The 22494-nt window shown below is 38.9% G+C and overlaps 1 protein-coding gene across 5 annotated transcripts in view; it reads right to left on the bottom strand.

Moving 5' to 3' along the window:
* Positions 1-342: 342 nt before the first annotated feature.
* sh3pxd2ab (SH3 and PX domains 2Ab) overlaps positions 343-22494 on the bottom strand; it is a 55520-nt gene continuing 33368 nt past the window's right edge. For 3 of the 5 annotated variants that reach the window (XM_037973737.1, XM_017430300.2, XM_037973735.1), the window contains 7 exons: positions 10983-11096; positions 8150-8233; positions 5063-5180; positions 4632-4960; positions 4267-4316; positions 3315-3434; positions 343-3167 (listed from right to left, as the gene is read on the bottom strand). In XM_037973737.1, coding sequence (XP_037829665.1) covers positions 1254-3167; positions 3315-3434; positions 4267-4316; positions 4632-4960; positions 5063-5180; positions 8150-8233; positions 10983-11096 — 2729 coding nt within the window. In that variant the 3' untranslated portion in view covers positions 343-1253. The remainder of the gene's footprint in view (positions 3168-3314; positions 3435-4266; positions 4317-4631; positions 4961-5062; positions 5181-8149; positions 8234-10982; positions 11097-22494) is intronic. The other 2 variants (XM_017430310.2, XM_037973736.1) reach the window with 1 other exon arrangement.

The raw sequence follows: 22494 nt of genomic DNA, 5'->3' as shown, positions 1-22494 counted from the left end.
CTTCCAATACACTTGCTGGAAGGATTAACACATTTTGTTTGTCTCCTTCCTAAATTTGTGCAGTGTGAAAGAACAAATAAATAAATTCATCTCTGGTTCTGGTTTTTCTGCCACCTAATGAAGCATTTTTGAGAAAAATTCTAGGTGCATCGATGTATCTCATGTTTTCCTAATTATTTTGGTAAATACCATCTAATTTCTGCATTTTTAAAGACGTGCCACATTACAGGGACTGTTTACCCACCTGTTTTGGGATCCAATAAACTATCGTTGCAGTTCTGGCTTGTGCAAAAAACATTTATAAGCGATGCAAATTTATTTTCGGAAAATAAACACTCACGATTGTTTAAAAGTGCATTTATTAAAGTCATTATTTGGCACTTCAGTTATTATAACTGGACATACTTTTAACATAAAACAAATGTGAGCATCCCAATTTACTGCCCAGCAGAAATTCAAAATGTTACTGTATTTAATAGAGCAGTTCTGTTTCAAGGTGTTGAAGAAGTGAAGTTTATTACAGTTGTAAGTAATGAATAAATATTACGTTTTTGACTAAAGAAATTAAAATTTTCAAAAAAGAAAATTAAAAATATAAAAGAAAAATATCAAGAGCATACAATGTTGATCTGAGATGCTCACAATTTGTTTCATTTGGACAATATTACAAAATTAGTTGGATAAAATACTTTACAAAAAGATGACATACATTATAAAGGTATATATAAAAAAACATGCAGCACCAAGATGAGACTAATGCAAAGCACCTTTTGACAACAACAGAGGGTTTTTTTTTTCCTTTAAACAAATGGAGAAGAACTGGTTAATTTCAACAGCTCAAGGCATTGTTGGTATAATGAATCACTTCAAACATGCAATCAGCTGAATATTCTTTAAAAGCATTTAAAACTACATTGAAGAAAATGACAGAAAAGGGTTCAATGATTTGACACATTAAGATGTCCTTCAAGTTAAATGTAATTGAAGGAGAAAATAATTCAATATTTCTGTTCTTTTCTGGTGCTCTCTTTGGTTTTGTTGCTAAATCTCAAAACCTAAGTTGAGGTCTTAAGCACATTTTACCTGATGTGTCTACATTTGATAATGTTTTTTTTTTTCTTTTACTATTTAATTTCTTAGTTACAATTTGGTCTTGCTGCTTGTTTTGATGTAGGTACCAGATTAGCCTCATTCACAAAAATAAATCCATCTGTTTGACTTTGACAGAGTATTGCAAGCCTGACAGACAGCTCCTAGTGCTTTTTCTCAAGGTAATTTGAGGGAACCCATCCTTTTCTTGGTCTACCATAGTCCAGAATTTTGCAGTACCACCAGCCGTTAGGGTTTTTTTCAAGAACCTCCAGATTTGTTCCCTCAGGGAAGCCCATCGTTTCCTCATCGCCATGGTAATCCGCAATGGAGATGTAAACCTCTCTGAGGTTGTTATGGATGATGTGGGGCTTAGGTTTAACCGTTGATACTGGGAGGGCATTCTTCTGACAGCTTAGGCCCAGAGATTCAGCGCTACCACTACCAGATTTGTTCCTGCTGGGCAGGGCTATGTTGTTCTGCGCCAGGCTGCGAGGCACGGTGCCAAAAGATGCATTGCGTCGCACTGTTGGGCTGGAGCGTGGGTTGTCCCCTAAAGTGAGGGACTCGTTTCTCCTGAGCGAGCCAACAGAGCTGGGACCATCTCTGATTGGAGCTGAGATGAAGACTGATTGGGGCCTGACAACCTGCTGCTGTTTGGTGATGTTCTGCTTTATTGAGCTGAACAAGCTTGTAGGTTTGGAGAGACCACCGGGAGGCTTGGAGGGGATGGGTGGAGACTTTTTCAGATTCTGGTTGATGTTGTTCAACACTCGCACCCTTTGCTCGTTCTTCTCCAGACTGTTAGACTTGCTGAGGCTTCCAGGTCTGGCTGGAGTCCCATCAGATTCATACTCTGGCATGTCATCTTGTTGCCTGACAGGTTCAAGGTAGTAAGTTGGAGCCCAACCCTCAGCATCTCTCCAACGGACATACCACCAGCCACTTTCCTGCTTTTCAAGGACCTCCACCTCCACTCCAGCAGGGAAGCTGAGCTCAGAGTCTTGGACTTTCTCATAAGGATCTGTGGTGCGGTACAGGCTGCAGCCTTCCAGGTCAGAGTCACCTCGGCTTCCTTTAGAGTAGATGGAGGACAGATCAGATGTGCTCTGAGAGGAGAAGGAGTCTTCAGAGGAAATGACTGAAGCTGTCTCAGAGTCTTCGCCTTTAGTTTTGGTGCCATTCTTCAGCTGACCTGTTGGTCGCAGCTGTCTTCTTAAGGTGCTGATGTCCATCTTTTCTGCACTGGAAGTCTTGGCTACCTGTGGTTTGGGCCTCACTACTGGCCTTGGTTTAATGGAAGACTTAGTGGAAGGAGTTGTTTTGCTCTCCTCGTGGTCTTTCTTTGGTCTTGGCAGATCTAGGGTGGATTCATTGGAGAGAATTTTAGACGCCTCTTCAGATTTGGGTGAAAATGGGCTCCCGTTCAATTCTGTCTTAAACCTGTTACCAGCAGGTCTAAACCCACCTGATGGCAGTTTTGCAGTCTTGCCATTTTCTGACAAGACACTTGTCTTGGAGGAGTTAGAGTCCCTGCTGCACTGCCTCTCTGGGGTCTGTTTGAAGGACACGTCATTCTCATAGATGCACTCCTCTTCTCCCTCTGCCTCCCCCTCTGCTTCATGGCCATCCTCAAATGATTCACCAAACTTAAAGGAGGCACTGTGGAGCGATGAAGCCGGGGATGGTTTGGAGGACAGATGAGATCCCCTTTCAGAAGACGTTTCATCATTCTTTACATCCACCAGAGAACTTTCTCCTCTCAGAAACTCAAACTCCGACTCTAGGTCCAGATCACCAATGGCAGGAACATCATACTCTGGCTCTTCATACACAGGCCTTCCAGGGGACACGGGAGACTCTGGGGCCTCAGATCCAGGGCTGCTGGGAGGTGCAGTCTCCACTGAATCCTGTTTCTTGACAGGTGGAGCTGGTGGGGGAACTTTGGGGCGGCACAGGGTGCTTGTTCTTCGATTCAAGTTGGGCTTTTTCCGTTTGTCAATGTAGGAGCATGGAGCCCAGCCCTCCTTCTCGCCTATCTGTACATACCACCATCCACCAGAATTCTTCTCAATAACCTAAAGTACACAAATTAAAAGAGTTTAGTTTTTAACTGAAGGGGTTTTGATTGTGTAGCTGAGCTTTGATGAAGCAAGAAGTACATGGCTGGTCCCTAAGCCTTGTGATAATCTTGTTTTCTAAATTTACATTTAAAAAGAGCTTACCTCTGCTTTCTGACCTCCATTAAAACTGATGCCATCAGATATGCAGGACTGAAAATCTGCAATGGTGTAATACTCTGCTTCAACTGTAGGGGGCTCTGGAGGGGAGGGCAACTGAAACCCCTGTGTAAAAATAAAATGAGCACCTCAAACTTTTTATAACGGGTGAGAAAATAAAGAAACTGCACTCATTCAAGAACGGTACTTATTTAAATAATTCTTGTATTTTTCCTAAATTGTAAATAATAGCATTTTTTGATCTACTAGTTTATTTTTGCTGCTTGTAATATTTACAGTAGACACAAAATCATCTTATGCTCATAGAAAAAAATAACAGTCTCCAGCTTTTCTGACCAGCTGAAATTCTCAAAATAGCAAAAATGTATGTTTGACTGTTTCTTGTAAAACATTTATTATATCAAAAAGATTAGGTCTCCATTTTCTAAAAAACAGTTTATATAATCGCTGTTATCAGGATTAGCTGCAACATTAAAATGATGCCCATACATGAAATAAATCCGGATTTTCTGCTTTTTCTCTGAAAACCAGTTTATTTACCTTTAATGGTTTAATAATTTGTTGGAGCACATGAACACAATATGAATCAGATTACAGAAATATACATGAACTGTAACGTATCAGAATATTTTTCTCCATTTTTTTGTTGTGTATTGCTTCTTGCTTGTTTGGAGAAGAAAAATATATATTGTTTTTAATGACTAGGAGATCAACAAATTAAACACAACAATTCTGTGCAGCTGGGATTTTTTTGTTTGTTTTTTATTTGTCCTTCATGCTTTTTTGTGTTTGTTTTTTTAAACCATAAACAAAAGCCAAACACGCAAACTCATTTCTTGTACCTACAAGCAGTTGAGATGTTTTTTATTGAAAAATAAAAAATAAACTAGCTGACATTATGACTATAGAAAAGTTGTCCTAAATATTCAACACTTACTAAGGTTGCATCTCTTCGAGGAGGAGGTTTTTGCCTGAGGATAGGAGAACCTGTGAAAACAAAAAAAATCATAAAGACAAAATTAGAATTTGGCTAGTAACAGTGGATGTTTGTTTATATTTATTCAGGGGTTGATTCCAAGCCTTTTCTCATATTAGTGTTCTTGGGCGAAGCGAGTGCTTATTGAAAGAGCGCTGAGGAAAAAAAATGTCCCTAAATTGTCCTTGATAATGAGTGTAAATTTACAATATAAGTTATGTACCAGTGTTTGTGTAAATTATTGAATGACAAACATCTAAATGTGGACTATTTATCATAACAGACAAATATTCGAAAATATAAACATTAAAAGTGTAATGGCTGACCGATTTCCACACAATGTGGGGCTATGCGAGCTACAGCTGGTGAAGCAGGCTCTGCTTTGCTCTTTCCTTCCTGAGCCACTTCAACGGGGCTGGGGTCAGAGCAGGGGATTGGCAAGCTGATCTCCTTCCTGGCAACCTGAGGGCTCTCTGGGACTCCTTCAATCTGGACATTCTTCTCACTCAAGGTCTTCTTGTTCAGAAGGTTGCTGATTTCCATGATGTTTCCGATAATCTCCACTGGACCGGTTACGGTCTTCTTACGGGGAGAGAAGTCATCCTTTACCTTCTTGAGGTACGAAGCTGGAGCCCAGCCCTCTTTATCTTGGTACCTGGAAGGGAGAAGATGACAGTCAAACTATATATATATATTTTTTTTTCTTTTACAAATCAAGGTTAACAAAAATATCCAAAGCAATAGAGCAGTGGTGTACCTGACAAACCACCAGCCTTCAAGGTTCTTCTGAATGACTTCCACAATAACTCCTTTCTCAAAGGCTATTTCATCTTTGCCTTCACTGGTGTAAGGCTGTACGGTGATGTACTTCTCTTCTGCAGGAGGACAGAATCACAACAAAGCTGAGATTTGATGTGCAATATAACTCTGAAAACAAAATATACAATGGTAAAAAAAGAAAAGAGAAAATGGTGCATATGTTTTAACTATTTTCTAAAGACTTTGTACATTAATATATTCACACTTCAGTAATACTTAGATTCTCTTCTGGACTTTGGCACTAAGCTTGCGTTTGGAAACAGAAACAGGGATCTAATTTTCTTTAGCAGGATTTACTCTCTGTCAGTTGGATCAGCCAAGTGTGTTTTGTGTGCATGTGTTCAAATGTTCTTTGGCACTTGTGTTAATTTTTTTATGAAGCCAAAAGGGCTTTATAATGCAGTAAAGCAAATAATTACAAGACAACATAAAATTCAAAGCTTTAAAATATTTTGCCACCACAGCACTATATTTTTTCTGGTGTTGCACAGATGGAATAGGCTGTGAATTATGTCATGGTTAAGTACAGATTTACAAAACAAACAAGCAAAAAAAAAATCATTAATGTGGATAATACAGCACTGTAAGCCTTCTACATTGCAATTTGATAAAATAAATAAAAGGTGCAAAAAGATAGCAGGTTTCTTCTCTTTCTTTCTTTCTTTTTTGGTGTTACTGTTGGAGGTGGTGTTGTTGTTTCTCCAAAACATCCATCTATTTTCTTTACCCACTTGTACCTGTCTTCAGCAGTCAATAGTTAAAAAATGTGGTATAGCCTGGATGGGTCACTAGTCCATCCCATGGCCACAGAGAAAAATAACCATGCCCCCACACACACAAACCTAGTGAGAGTTTAGAGATGCCAATTAACCTAACACAAATGTTTTTTGGACTGTGAGAGCAAACCAGAGTACCCGGAGAAAACCCACGCAAGTATAGAGAGAACATGCAGAGTCCCTGCAGATAAAACCCCAGCTGGGAGTCAAATCTGTGACTGTCTTCCTGCAAGACTACAGTGCTGATCAACTGCACCACCATGCTGCAGCCTCTGAAACACTGTCTGACAAAAGAGGAACTATGGCACAAGAAGGTTTTGGATTAGCTATACTTTTACTAACAAATATTAAAATGGAAACTTAACCTCCCAAAAAAGAAACTGAATAATGCTATTAAAAAACATGCTACCCAAAGTACTTTTAATTTATATTCCATTGTTTCAAAACCTTTTTAGATAAATCTCTGCATGTTCTCCATGTGCATGTATGGGATTTCTCCAGGAACTTCCATTTCCTCCCACCGACCAAAAACATGCATGTCAGGTTAACCGGTAACTAATGTGTCATCGGTTATGACAGAGGACATGTATGGTTGTCCAGCTTGTTTGTCTCCATGTGCCCCTGAGATGGATGTGTGACCTGTCCAGGGTGTACCCCACCTTACAATCAATGACCGCTGGAAATAGGCACCAGCTTCCCAGGACGCTGCATGGAAAAGCGGCTGAAGAAAATTAATGGATTGATGTCTCTGCTTTTCCATGCATTCCAGGGAACTTTCTACCATTAGTTATCCAGCAGCACAAACCTTCCCCAAATGTTATAAAATGATGTGAACCATGACAAAGGTCATTCCAACATCTTCATTATTGTATCGTACCAAGGAAACTGATGTGCCTGGACCACACGATCAGTGTCAATAGCCTTGTGACAGAGAGCATGTCCTTACTCAGCACATTATGTTGAATTATGCATTCCCATGAGGACTAGGGGCAGAGCAGAGTCATTGTTTCCTGTTATTATAGCACTTCCTGACTAAACATAGAGAGATAAGGCAAAAGGAGGCAACGCAAACAAAAGTGTTGTACAGTGTGTCATTAGCCACGATTTAACACTAAGGCAACTTTCTTTATTTTTCTTTTTTTCCACCCATTTTTCCATGGTAGCTGAATGGTTGTGTGATAGGAAACCCTTCATTTAAACAAATTCTACTGTTTGATATTTCTGTAAACTTTCTTTTTCTCTTGATCTCTTTGTGAACGCCGGTCCCTTTTTTCCCCCCAAACCCCATATTTTAAACAATATTTAGCAACGTGATGAAGGGAAACTCTGAATCAGATGTCATGTTAACCACAACATGCACCATCTGCAACAGTGTTATAAATTATTCATGCAGTCAGCAAAATATGAGTTGGGTTCTTTTTTTTTTCAACACAAAGCAGATTTTCTGTCACAGGGTGGAAACAAGTTTCTCCACTCCAGAGAGCAGCCATGCACTGCCAAGAGTAAAGTTTGGAGTTTCCTCTCTCTTCTGTCAAATCCAAATGCATCTTCAGTGACAGAAAAAAAAATAAGAAGAAAACTTGACCTTTGCCAGGAGAGCATTGAGAACATTTTGTCTTAAAAATTAAGGCTTTAATAAAGCTCGTTGTTTATGAATCTGTATTGGTTGCTATCTGGATCGCAGCAAGATGAATGTCTGTTTGTGCTCATAATACTCATTTAAAAAATACTCGTTAGAAATCTACACAAATCTATGCTCCTTTTTCCTCATAAAAAGTAAAATATGGCTCCAAAATGCAGCCTAAGGCATTCCAAAGTCCATTACACAACTACTTTCAGATGAGTGGGTAATGATTTTCTTCTTTTTCTTTTTTTTTTTTTTTTCTTTTTCTGCAAAGCTCAGATTACGGGTTTTGGCTCATATGCTCACACCAAAAATTAAAAAAACACCTAGGAAGAGCAATTTTGTAACATAAATTGAGCTCAGCCTCAATAATTGTTGCTTGTAAAGTTGCTCATTTCACCTTTGTGTTACATTTTTTATATATAAAACAAGTTAGTGGTTAGTTATATGGATTGTACCTGATGATAAATGTGTTTCCTAGAAGACAACATGGGCTGCGAGACAGAACGAATATGTACATGTAGACAGGGACAAGTTGTGACATGTGATGAAGCGACAATAAATAGGAAAGCAGAGAGGAAGAAGACAAAGGGAAGGAGGTGAAGTATGATCTGTCTCAGTTCACCTCGGCTCTGCTGCCGGCTGATGACACCCCCCAACGTCCATCTCCGGTCGAGCCTCTTCAGATGAGCCTTATGTCGCTTAGTAACTGACACATGGTGACCAGACGATGGCAAGCAAACAAATATGGAGACATGGAGAGCAGGCATCAATGTTAGACAAACACACAGCACACAAATGACATGGACCAACCCGTTATTAGCTCCGTGGAAAACATAAAAACACAACCACAGAACAAAACATGGCAGACAGTTAGAGTGGATGGATGGTTACAGGGGAAGCGTTGAACCAAGACATCTTCTCTCTGGCCTGTAATTAGGATGTTGTTAGCATGGCTTTCTCATCCTGTTGTGTTGGAGCATCTGGAGCACACATTGCTGAAGCAGGAATGCACTTCATTTAACAGAGCTGACCGAGGGCGCCACCTGTCAGAGATGTGGGACTGATTCGTCTTTGTATTTTGTGGATAAAAGATGAGAAATAAGATTTACTTTTTATCCTGGGAAAACTTGAATTAGAGAAAAATGACAGAGAAATTATTTTGAATACCCTTCTTGATTTTCAGTGACTCAAATACCATATGTCAAAATAATAAAGTAACTCATTCTAGCCTGTTTATCTATGTGATTACACAGGAAAAATTACAGCAAATTAAACTATAACAAAGTCTTGGAGATTTAAAGAAGTCATATTTGAGAAAGACTTGTTGCTTATATCTTTGATATGAACATAAAACAAACTAGCTTAATGGCTTCCATTTGCAAAAAAGACTTACTGACTCACTGATTAACACCTTAAGAAGAACACCAACCAAAGTGTAAAAACATAAATAGTGCTTTATGGCAGAGCTACAAGTTATTTTTATAATACCATTCACCTGTTGCCTGCCAACAACTCAGATGATAGAAATAGTATGGCATAAAAAACCCTGTAAGTTGCCAAACTGAATGCTTATGTTTTACTTTTCACACAGTTTAAACAGACCAGGTTTGAAGTATTTAGAGTTATTTTGCTGGCAGGGAAACTGGACAGACTCATGGCAGTTGTTACTAGTATTTACTAGTATTTTCTCTGATATTCTATCTGGCTGCCCAAACCAGTCTTGTATTTATCACACAAACAGTTTATGTCTTTGCCAGAAGCCAACAAGCAAAATTCCCAAATGCTACACATTTATTTTATATGAGCCGAAATATGAATTAGGGTAAGATGTTTCCTTTTTAAACATGACTCCATTTAAAGTGGGTTTTTTTTTAAACAAACACCTCAAAATTCTGTTCCAGTTTTCCCAGAAATGTGTTAGTTTTTAAGTGACAACACAGTGGCACAGACTGCTGAAGAACTTATAAAGAGAATCTTTATGAGATTCATGCCATTCCCCTGACTTAGGAGACACATAAACACTAATTATGCCGACAGATTGTCCCTCCCAAAAGCCCCTAGCAGATAACTCAGCTAACAAACTCCAGCTATCTCTGACAGAGGAGAGGAGATTAGACTGTGGAAATTAGATGTAATTATGCATTTATTGTATTTTAACTGTTTCATAAAAATATATCCATTGAGTCAAACACAGGGGCCATTTCGACATACTGTATCAAAACCAGAAACACTGTTTAGCCTCATCTAGTGTCTCTGTCCACAGGTTATACAATGCCAAAGGCCTCCTGGATTTAATTTCAATAGAATTCCCCATCAAAAGATCCTTGATTAAAGGGGCAGGAAAATCTTGATGTTTGTCCCAGTTACTTATCCAGGTTCAGTTTAATACTGAGCTCCATCAGTTTGAGAGTAAAATATTCTCTCAGCTAATATTAAAAATGGATCAAACATAACTTTAAAGAGTACATATGCCCAGCCACCTTGCATGCCAAAGTTTTAAATAAATATCTTGCATAATTTCTTATTGCTTGAGATAGGTGTTGGGAATCAATCTCAACTTACGCCACACCAAATTGTAAATCAATATCTGTAAAACTGACTGAGTCACAGCTATTTCTGTGTTTGCTAAGGTGAATTAGCTGTGGCAGCCATCTTAAATTGCATTGACTCCAAAAGTTAATAAGCTGTCGTCGTGCAATCAGTTCTTACTTTCTAAGAATAAAATCCATCCAAGGGTTCAAGAAAGATTTTTCCAGCAGACAAAAAAAACACACTCACATGCACAGGCAATTCCATTATCACCCGCCTGGCATAGCTGCAGTCAGAAACTAAAGGCGATTGGATGTGGTCGGCTTTACATGACAGCTTTATATTCTGGCAGATCAAACTCTACATTCTCTGCTAGCAACGTTCTGAATTTCTCTTTTCAGTAATCCAACATCGACAGTCAGCATCAATTTGCAGTGATAAGCAGGCATTGCATGAAACACTATGAGTCATGTCAAAGTTGGCTTTTCTTTTTTTAATCTATAGCCATAATTCAAACGGCATGATTCGTGAAAGACTCAAAACAAAACACATGCCTCTTTCATGAGCTCAGTCTAAGGTGGTCATATCACTGAATACTACACTGCACACTGCATCACTGTAGTGACCATCACCTCAGACATTGTGGTTTGCTCTCCGCTGGCAATCCTTGCTGTTTACCCAGGTCTGAATCTACACTCTGTGCTTATAATGGCAGGCAAACATAGAGAGGCGTTCAGAGCATTGGGGCCTCAACTGTCGGCGCAGGCCGGCTGTGGTGAGGCTGTTTTCCCCACTTTGTCACAGATCACAAGCTGACGACTGAGAGTAGAGTCTGTGTCTGCGTGTGGGGTTTTCTAACAGAGCATGTGTTTTTGTGCCCGTAGGTGTGTGGGTGGGCGGAGACAGGAGTGTTTGCAGTCGCTTACCTTCACCCGCTTTGGAGGCGCCCACCTCCGAGTCATCCCGGGTTCCACCCTGGGAGTTGAGATAGGTAGCAGGGACCCAACCCTGCTCCTCTGCTGTGCTGACAAACCACCAACCTGTTAGAAGACAAAAGAGCTGAAAATCAATCACCAGGACCAGGTTAAAACAAACGTATCACACAGCCTATTACACAGGAAGATGGAGCAGGTGTAACTAAAACCTTCTGTTCTCTAGTTGAAGATGTTTCAAATCAATGTTGAACTGAGGAGCTTGCATGTGTTGCCAACAGAGTCTAGATGCATGTTCATGAAAAACATGAGAAGGAATACTTTCTGGCAGTGGCTCAATTCATGACTTAGTACTCTTTAAAGCTGCATTTCATCAGGATCAGTCCTGAATTTCACTGGGCAGAGCACAGCTGAAGTGGGTTTCATAGTGTAGAGTAACAAATAACAAATGTGAAGTTTAGTCATTGTTGAAAGAAATTACTAAAATGTTTATATTTGGGTTGTGAAAGACTTTTGGCGTTCTATTTTTTCCCCTAGATTTTAGTTTCTTTTTGAATTCAACAATTAAATGTAGCCACAAATATATCACATATTGGTTTGTGGAATCAAGATCAGAAAATGCAAATTCACAAATTGAAACCTTTAACTCACTATAATTCTTGATTAAAATGGAAAATAGGGTAATTTTCTAAAGCGTTGTTGGTCAAAAACCAAGAATCACCTGCTAATATCTGTTTTTTGTGTGCAATAGGAAAGTATTTAATTGGTATTTAAGCATGTGTCAAATGTCTCAGCAGTAGTTAATCAGCTGCAGCTCTGATTCTCAGGACTGACTATATGTCTCATGTGGAAGCTTAGAAACTTATCGCAACAATTCACATATTGACAAAAGAATAGATTCTTACATACATTAACCATGATGTAGGCTTTTAAGATCTACTTACTAAAGTGTGGGTTTCAAAAACACCATCATATGTAAAGTCACCCTACATTAGTGTTAGCTCTCTGTGGGAGACCTTAGAGACAAAGCTGGTAGAAAAACCACTGTATATAGGATATGCCACACACACACACACACAATTTGTTGTGGCAACAGGAATACAATATGGCTGACAGCTGTGAGGACGACCCATAAAGAGAATACGATTGTTCTATGACACTTTCACAGCTGGTTCGAATCTCCAGTGTACACTTTTCTATGAAAATGTTGTTTTATGAGGCAGTGTGGTTTCATTTGATTAATTAGAAGAATCATAATAAGAACAGATGGCAGATGTAAAAGTTAATGATTCGGCAGAAGAAAGTAAAATTAATGAATGTTAAAGTGGAACTACACTAAGAAATAAAAATTGTGTTGTTGCCATGCATTACAATTAGACAGATAAGCCTCTGTAGGACTGAGAAGGTAATTCTGTCATAATGAAATGCTTTGAACGACTAGTCATGGTGGGGCTATGCGAGCTACAGCTGGTGAAGCAGGCTCTGCTTTGCTCTTTCCTTCCTGAGCCACTTCAACGGGGCTGGGGTCAGAGCAGGGGATTGGCAAGCTGAATGGGGGCTTCTCCGGACCCCTACAGTTTGCATACTTTACGCGCACTGAGTCAGCCTGACCATAGATGGCACAATCACACATGCCCTGCAAACCATCTTCTTCCATCTAAAGAAAAATAATTATGTCACATAAGCTGGAAACCTCACTGCAGTTTGATTTTAGACCGCCTGTCAATGGGTAGTTTGTGATTTCAGTAATACATTACACTCTATCCAACTAAGCGCAGGCAACCCTCAAGGATGTGAACTCGGTCCTTTGCCCTTTATTCTGCTGACTCCTGACTGTGCTGCCAAATGCAGCACAAACCATCTCATTAGTCTCTTTCACAAAACTGTCCCGCAAAATGGCTGCAAAGATCAGTCTGTCTTTACGCTGCCTCTGGCCCTTCATAAATCACTGATGGAGCTGGCCACGTCTCACACAGAATTAAACGAGCATCGTCACATTATTGAGCTGCAATGCTGGCTTTCCTTTTCACATATCGACCATTTTGAAAAAAGTAAAAAGATCAGAGATGTTGCAGACACACAGCAACCACATACCGATAATATAAATTAACCTGCTTGCAGATTTTGCCCTGCCGGTGCTATAATATCTGTTTTGTCATGTGACACCATTCGTGAAGCTGGGAGCAACGGGTGTAAATCAGGCTTTAGTGAGCTGGTGTGGATATAACAATTTGTCCCTTAATGTCAACAAAATTAAAGAGCTAATCGGTCAGTTTCATGAAAAAAAAAGGCTGATTATTATAATTCTTTCCAGGCAACATAACAAAGAATCTCCCCTGGAGTCTAAACATCACACACAAGCAAAAAAAAGCCAGGCAGAGGATGCATGTTGTCAGCTGGCCAAAGCTTATGAGACCCCCTCCTCCATTTTAATCACCTTTTACTGAACTATTGGGGTCATCCTTACAATCTGCATCACACCTTGGTATGGCAGCTGCAGTGTAACTGATAGTAAGACTACAACATGAAACAGAGAAAGCCATCTAGGTTTCCCTACCCTCTTTCAAGACACTTTTCAAGGAGAGATGCAAAGAGAATACCCTTGTATTATAAGAGCCATCTCTCAGCCCTTTCATGGGCTGTTCCATCTCCAATCATCTAGTACTTATAAATAATTGAAGTAATTATTTGTGTTTGAGGTAGACAGAAGAGTGCACAAGGGGGGCTTTTTAAGATTTTACATCTGCTTCAGCTAGATGTAAAGTTGTGGTAATTTTAAAAATTAATAACTCCACAAAAAACAAAACAAAAAAAACATTTCCTTAGCTTGGTGGGGTCAAAAAAAGACAACATTTAGACTCAGTTTCTTGAGCAGCTTGATGCAGTTACAGGTATAAAAACAAAAAAACGTCTAGTTTTAGTCCTTCCAAACTCTGATGACAAAGAAAACAAATTTGAACTGACTTCATGTCTCTGTGACTGTCCACCTAATTAAACTGGAGCAAAGATGGACCACAGATATTCTGCTGACAGACTAATGCATGTTTCTCTGTGGGAGCAAAAACAAAGGAAATTGTTCCAAGGCCTTTTTAAAGCTTCCAGTCTGTGTGATTCCTGTGAAGGTTTATTTGCTCAGATGATGAACTTATTAAGTTACAATACATAAAATCATAATCAGTTAGTGGACTATTCAGAATAGAGTTCAGTGGGTCCAGACAGGACAGTGTTGTTTGGCTCTGAACGCTGCTGGCTGGTGGTCAGAGATGTAACAAGCTGCGTAATGGGTTCAGGCTTTGAACAAAAGCTTTGGTTTGAGCAAATCCCCATGCTAATAAATCAAACTGGGTTTTAAGCCACAAAAAACACAAAGTGTTGTCTACAGCAATCAAAACAAAATAACTCAAAATACTGATTTCTTCTCTCCGTGGTGCAGTTGAAAGCTTCTGAGGAGATGGGTTCATCATTAATTTCATTTTAATGACAGGGATATCACATTTTAAACCACATTAAACCTAATGATATGAAAATGTTGCAACAGCTCATAACATCAGTGAAAGCATTTAATTACGTCTAATATGATTAGTGGCTAATAAACTCAACTCTGTTTATGTTACATCAAATCAAATCAACCACAATAAGAGAAAATTGGGTTGGAAAGAGTAAAATTGATTTTTCCATCTGCAAAGTGTCATTTCCACACTGACATTTTACCTAGAAGGAACTTTTTTTTTGTTTTAGCAAACTGACAGCTGATAAAAAAAACATGTAAGAATGCGATGTAGGAATATTGTTCATTAAGTAAACTTGGATGGAAGTCTGATTCAAAGCAAGGAAACACTGTTATTTTAAAAGGCTTGAGAAAATGCAAGTTGTTATTGATGGCAAGAGCCTTGTAGTACACTGAGTTCATCGAACCTCAACGGAAGCAATAAAAGTACCCTAAAAATGCAAGCCTTGTCACGCAAGTACTGATTTCCAGAGGTAATCAAACTCAAACTGACAACTTTCAGAAACCAAATGGGTAGGATTTTATTTAGTTTATAAGGGTTCATTTTTCCAATATAAACATATATCTGAGTGCCATGCATTTTGTCCCATGTTGTGTTAATTATCTGGAATATCTGTTCCTAATGTTGTGTTATTTGCTTTCAGCTGCTCCCTTCTGCAGGGGTTGCCACAGTGAGCGAACTCGCATAAAAGATTTGGCAATCGTTTTACGCCGGAGGCCCTTCCTGAAGCAGCCTGGGCTTGAACCTGCAGAGACCGTGGAACTGACCACCGAGCTAACGCAGCCACTTCTCTGTCCCTAATGTCTGGGAGGAGAACGTGATTCCTAACTTTTTGATGCTGACTCCAGTTTTGGAAGGGTTAACGTTTGGACACAGTGACACAGAATCCTAACTGAGGTCATCACAGAAGAAACAGCTGTTTTCTGGGTCTCCTGCTGCCAAGACTGCAATTTTGCAAAACAACACCATCCTAACTCTTAGATGAAATCACACTCTTAAGTCTACGAGGATGTCTGGAATTTGTTAACCTTCATGTAAATGTGCTGTATGACGCAGAGGGCTGAGGTATTAATGTCTCAGGGGTTTTAATATTTTACAGATTTTAAATATAGAGTGCACTTAATCATAAACAGTGTACAGAATGTAATATCACAAATATGTAAACTGACCTCATCTTAATAAAAACCAACTGAGAGAGAGTTATTGATAAAACCCATGTCAGTTGATTGCATGTAGTGGTCAGTTTGGCTGCTAAAGGATTAAATGGCTAATAATGAAAATTAGATTCGGTAAGCAATGTGCTTCTTCCTCCTTGTTTCTGATAATCTAAACAGATGTGGAAGAAAACTAGAAGCATGCCTAATGTCTGGAATTATACTAGTTGTGCAAACTTGTGTTCGTGCAAATGCAGTTGGCTTTTCCTGATCCACTGACAGAACTGGTTTCAACAGCAGAGAAAAAGACACAAGGCCCCACCCTCATCTTTATCTGATCTTTAACTTTTGGTCTCTTTAGTTTTCTGTACCCCATGACTCCAAGTTTTCCAGTTAGAGGGTAAATGTCTTGCGTAACTACTGCAATATCAACCACAATGAAAAAAGAGAAGAAAAAAAAAACATGTCCGAATGCAGCTTGCAAAACCTTTTTTCAGTTCTGCAAATGCAGCGTCTTAGATTTTCACATTCTCACCAAATCAAAAAAAAAAAATAAAAATGTTTAAAGCATTTAAGCAGAGTTTTCATTTGTAACTCCCACTAATTTGGGGTCAGTATTTGCGTAAGACTATGGCTAAACCCACATCCCCTCGAGTGAAGATTGTGACCACAGGGATCAACTCAAATATCACAACGTCTGAAAAGTGGAAACCTAATGATTTGTCTTGACAACAGGGTTGTACTGCACTACAAGGACACTAAGAAAAATTGAATGCTTTAAGCAGAAGACAAGATATAATTAAGTTAACATTTCAGTTGCCTGCCGTGAGAAGTACAACTCCGCTTATGAATGCAAGCTAGAGCCCAATAATTTTCCAATTAAAGAAAAACGAAAATTGCCATGTCATCCTAATGCACACAAAGGAAACAAACACGTATAACAAACTAAGAATTGAAAGTCTGGCACTTAGAGAGCAGTCAATAAAACGTAACTATCACTTCTTTCCATTGCATAAAGCTAGAGACAGTGACAGGATAGGTTTATCTAGAACAAAGATTGAAACAAGAGGAAACAGAATCAACAAAAAGAGAATTTGTTGATCTAGGGTACCATCCACACAATAATGTTTTTTGTTAATGCAAAATAAAAGTTTTTCATCCTTTTGGCCTTGCATTCACACCAAAACTGCATTTTTGTTGCTCTAAAACAGTAGTTTTTAAAAAAAACAAATTCCATAATAAAATAATAAATAGAAAAATGAAACGCCAACCTTCCATTTTTGTGTAGGCAGCCAAAACACACAACCTGTAAAATTCCATTTAGAAAAACAGCGTTTTCGTGTTAACAAGGCCTAAAACTCAGGTGTGTCTCACATGTAGTACATGGGTCTGTGTAGAAACCAAAGGCTTCATGTCAGTGTTGGGACACTGGATGAAGAAACTTTTGACAGCTCAAGTATTAAAATTGAGACATTTGGACTTTTTTAATTATATCTCACTGTATCATTTCCGATTATATCATAATGCATTGTAATGTACTGTATCATACTGTATGGTATCTTATCATGGCATAATGTACTGTAAATGGGCACAAAATTTTATTGATTTAATAGTGATCAGCAGCCAGACAGAGCATAGTGTAGTTTTATACCAAACAGATGGACCAATAGCAGCATAATAAGTTCTTCATTTACCTCCCTGACAGTAATCAACTGAGCATATTACAATGTGCCACTATGTTTAAGGAAAACATTGCTCCAATTAATAGAGTCTATACTTGTCCAACTTTATAATCAGTTGTAATGTAGATTGATTGTGTTGGAAAAAGCAGTTTTTAAGCTTGTGCAGGTATGGCAGATGTGTAATCACGAAGAAAAAGCTATAAGGATATAGATTTCTGGATTATTTATGTGAAAAGGTGCTTCCTTTACACTTTTTGTCTTATTTAACCTTCAGCAAATCCTACCTAGTACTGATCTAGCATACAGATATATGGGAGCAGACAGTATTTTTAAGACCTATTGTCTGAAACAGTATCTCCCAGTTGGATGCTCCATCGACTTTAAGACCCATGCTTCATTTTTGTAATGTAATCAATAACAGACTTTCAGCTGCAGCAAAGTAGCTATACTTACATAACTTTTTTATTTTTTTAAGTGAGTGGAAAACCTATAAAACACAACTGCATCGTAGAAATATAATCGGTTATATCTGATACATTTGCAGCTCATTCTCTCTGTCCCCTGATGTCTCACTCAGAACTACAAATTTATTTTTAACACAAGCAAACTTTAGGAAACTGTAGAGAATTACTGCTCCTTCTAGCATGAATCTGAGAACCACAAATTCCGCAGCACGAGGAAGCTTTTTTTTTCATGACCTAAAATGATGAGGAATGCAGGAGCTCAGCAGTCCTGCTGATACCTGACACCACTGTTGAGTAGAGCAGGAGAAAACCTCATTCATTTCCAGTGCCTGTATTTATTAACAGTAGATCTAGTACCAAAGCACAAAGGGCAAACCATAGAGCTCAGTGTGCCCACCTCTAGTTTTCATAAAGCACTGGGGTTCAAGTACCTGGGAGGCTCTGGTTCAAGAAGGAGTCTGGGGCGAAAACAGCACAAAACAACTTTTAAGAGCCGTGTTGACCTAAGGAACAACCTTCACTCTTTTGCAGCCTCTGAAAGGATCCCCTCATGGACTGAATGATGCTTTAGCATGTGTGCTTTCTAGGCTCCATTGATTTTGAGACACAGCAGTCTTTGACCATCTGAAAGTCTTTCCTTCAAATTGCAAGCTCAATTCAACGGTCAATTTTGGAGAGAGAAAAACGTTTATTTTTGGCTCTGCTGACGGATTGTTATCACTTATATTAGTGTCACTGTTACAACAACTTCTTCAGCTCCTGGTTTTCACCCCCTTCCACAAGAAGTAACATGAGTAGGCATGTTGAAATCCCTGCTTCAAACCTCCTATTTTAATTTTCCATGTTTAAAAAAGCAGCAGAAGGTAATTTCTTGTAATGCTCCTCAAGTACCACTGATTGTCACACACCTGAGTGTGTGAAATTTGTTCTCCACATTTGACCCATCCCCTGAGGGAGCGGTGAGTGCCGCACTTGGGTGATCTAACCCCCCAATTCCAACCCTTAATGCTGAGTGTCAAGCAGGGTGGCAATGGGTCCCATTTTTACAGTCTTTGGTATGACCCGGCCGGGGATTGAACCCACAACCTCCCAGTTTCAGGGCAGACACTCTACCACTAGGCCACTGATCTGGTTGATCTTAAGATAGGGTGAAAAAATGTCAAGGATGGCAAATACTCTCACTCGCTAATGTGTCTTCCATCTGCTGCAACCTCTCCTAAAAAAAGACATTTAACGCTTGGCAAGCTTTCCATATAATGTCTTTGGTGGTTTGTTGACAAGAATTATAGTTTTTTTTTTTCCTCCATTCTACAAGGAAACATGTTTTTGCTGAAACAGCACATACCAAACTGGTAAACTGAAGGTTCACGCAAAAGCAGTGCTTGAAGCCCAACGTTGACATTGCCTTTTATCCTCACTTTTATTCCTCTGCACATTAGACACAGGAAAAGTGGAGTAAACATCATTATGTTTTTAACTTTGAAGTTTCACTGAAGCAAAAATCTGCCAAGTAATTCAGCATTTCTCATTAACTTTATAAGTATCATGGCAAAACACTCTGTTTAGCTCTACAAAACAAAGTCATCTGTCATTTTAATAAGCCCTGCAGAATGTGAAGACACACGAGTGCATCCCAGGGGAAGACCATAAATACTATAGATTGCTAGCTTCTAACATAGAAGAGAGAGGCAGAGTTTATTATCTTTACTAGGGTTATGTACTCCTGATTGATTTTTATGGACATTACAAGTAAAGTGCTCTGAGTTAAATGCTAATACTAAAATGCTAATCATTAGCATGTAAGAAAGCTGACATCTGGTAATATAAAATAAACAGAGACTACTTAAGATTAGGCAATCATTTAGTAGGTTTTTGGTTTAACGATGAGCTTTTGAGGGCATTAGGTGGATGTCTGATCCAAAGATCAGGTTGTTTTGGAACCTTTCTGATGCTTGCACAGAGATCACAAGATGAAGCTCCATGTTACCAGAGTGACGAATCAAGTACCATCAAACAACACAAAACAGACCTGACCTCCTGAGTCTAGCTCCCAGAACGTCTTGCTTCTAGGTTAAAAAACAAAGACAGGATGATTTACTGTACTGACACTTTTTTTCACATGAGGGTAAAGACATAAAAAAGAATTACACATTTTTAGGAGATACTGAGAACCAGATTCACGTAATCTGCCTGCAACCTGTTGGAGTTTAAGAAGGCAGCTGTATTGAACTATAGCATATCCAGACGGTTTCTTGAAAAATCTTGGTCAAATTTTTAAAGATTATTTCCTAAAGTCAAAGTTAAAATGGTGGGCCTGATGAAAACAAACTAAAATAAAACATGCTCTAAAAAGATTAGGAAGTGTCAGGGCTTTTGGAGAAAGGGAATGATGGTGTGATCTGGCTTATCAAAGACAGACGGGCATTCCAGGAGTTTATTTGGCAAATTCAAAGTTATAAAAGCTGACTTACACTTGGAGATTTTTAATCAAGTCCTGATTGTGTCCAACTAAATACATTTTCAACGGAAGTCTGAATACAAAATGCCTAATTCTGCCCTCAAGGTGAAGGGAAAATTACTGCCATCATTACAGAATTTTAAGAAGTACATGTAAATTATTTTGTTCCTTTCCTGACAACCTCTGTTTAGAGCAAAGTTTAAACCACTAAATATTTAGCATTTAAACTGATCAGCAAAGCTGCTAGCTAAAGTTTGGTTAACATTCTTCCAGCAAAGTGTAAACTGAGGAGGCATCCTGGAGGATCCATTAAGCCATTATAATGAACTAACCTCTCTGAACCACCAACTTTGGCAGCAAATTGCTTTTTCCATTTTCTCCCTGAGTTTCTTTATGCACAAATCCACTCCTGAGCCAGAAACTCCCGCTCATAAAACAGACAGATGATACGACTGCAAAAAGAGTGAGGTCAAAATCTATAATTAATTACAGAAAATGTTGATTCCAGTACATTATTTGGTCGTGTAAACATTTTCATACCACTCCAATGGCTTGCACTTTTTATTTTATAGGTTTGTCTGTGTCTTTATATAAAATCCAAATGTTCCAACAGATCATCCAGCAATCACTGACTGATTTCACCCTGCTGATTTACCTACTTCAAACCCAACAAACCAGCATGCTATACAAACTACTGTTCCAACTGAAACAAAGATCACAACACAAACTGTATCGTCAACCAAAGCAACGGAAAATACTTACAACAGGCTGGAAAAGTAGAGAAAGCTGAGTTTGCTTATAACTCTGACCTAGATTTGCTGTTCTGTAAAAGGCATACATCATCTCACCCAAGGTAAAGAAAAGTTGCTAAATCTACTAAGCAGCAACCATGTCACTGACTGTTTCAGTAGCTTTAACAGCAGAACTTCTACTAAATATCTTAATTATAAGACGTGTTAAACTTCAGTATCCAGTTCCAGATTTGTTACCTGTTCATACCTTTACAGCTCCATGCAAAAAGCTGCAACAAAATGCAATTCTTTCACAGAATAAAGTGACAGAATACAGCTGTTTTCCACTCAGCACATCCAAAGATTTCACTGTGGGATCAATGCTGGTTTAGATCTGCACAGCTTGAAAATTCAAACAGCCTTTTTATCAAACGAAGTAGACACATTTAGTACCTCTAGTTCAATGTATTCTTCATGTAGCTGTGTAGTACACAGATCAATGTGTCAGAAGCCATTAAAGGGTTTGTACTTATCTTGCAAGGTAATGGATGCTAAATCAATTGAGCTCTGAAAATCTTCTTAGCTCACACCTGGTTTTGTTTGTACTGGCAGAGAGATGTAGAGTAAAGTCAACCAGCCAAATGGAGCGGTTTCAGCCAAATTCAGTTGCATGCTAGCTGTGCTGCTAGACAATGCAGTGTATAGAACAGAGGTGTCTTTATTCATACAAAAGTGTTGGTTTGTAATAAAATTGTCAAATGGAATCCAGGGTCCACTACTACAAGATTAAACCACCGCAATGTAAAGGTCAAAGGGCTTCTAATTGACAGAACCGTGGTGTTCACATTCATGAAGGACAGAACGCATATAAGGCCCCTGATGAAAAGATGTCAAGGTGTTGGAACATCCGCCTCACTGCGGCTCCCCATTGGGCTGAATTTCAGCTGGTGCAAGGAGGGAAAACAAATCCATGAACCCTAAGGCAGGACATGTGACACTTCAAAGTAATGCCCCTCTGTGGACCCTCTTCTTTAAGGCCAGTGTGGTACTCACACCCATCGTGAAACCCAAGTCAAACTGCCTGCCCTGTCACCATTTCCTCTGCCTTCCCTCTTCCTCGTTCCCCTCCCTCTGAGGAACACATGACTTCCATTACTGTTTTACTGTCTCAGCACACCAGTAAAGCTTAATGTCAGAGCTTGTTACTGAGCCTAAGTCTCTGCAGTCTCTCTTGTGCTTCATATGACAAATTAACTTAGAGAAAAGTGAGTCAGGCAGGTGCTTAGACCAGGTTGTTAGTGGTTTTTAAGTATATTGGTTTTACATTTTACTCCATTCTAAATGCGGAAAGTCTATGTTGTATTTCTGATTTGGTCATTTTGCACATTAAATGTATGTAATCAGTGGTAGCCTTCGGTGTCTTTTCCAAACAAAATAGACAAATGTTCCTCGAACTGTTTCAACTTACTTGTTGAATCACACTTAGATGTGTGTTATAGCAACACGCA

Source organism: Kryptolebias marmoratus, linkage group LG22, assembly GCF_001649575.2.
Source record: "Kryptolebias marmoratus isolate JLee-2015 linkage group LG22, ASM164957v2, whole genome shotgun sequence".
In the NCBI taxonomy this organism is placed as follows: Eukaryota; Metazoa; Chordata; class Actinopteri; order Cyprinodontiformes; family Rivulidae; genus Kryptolebias; species Kryptolebias marmoratus.
The sequence above is the reverse complement of the archived record's forward strand: the minus strand, read 5'-3'. Positions and strand labels throughout refer to the sequence as shown.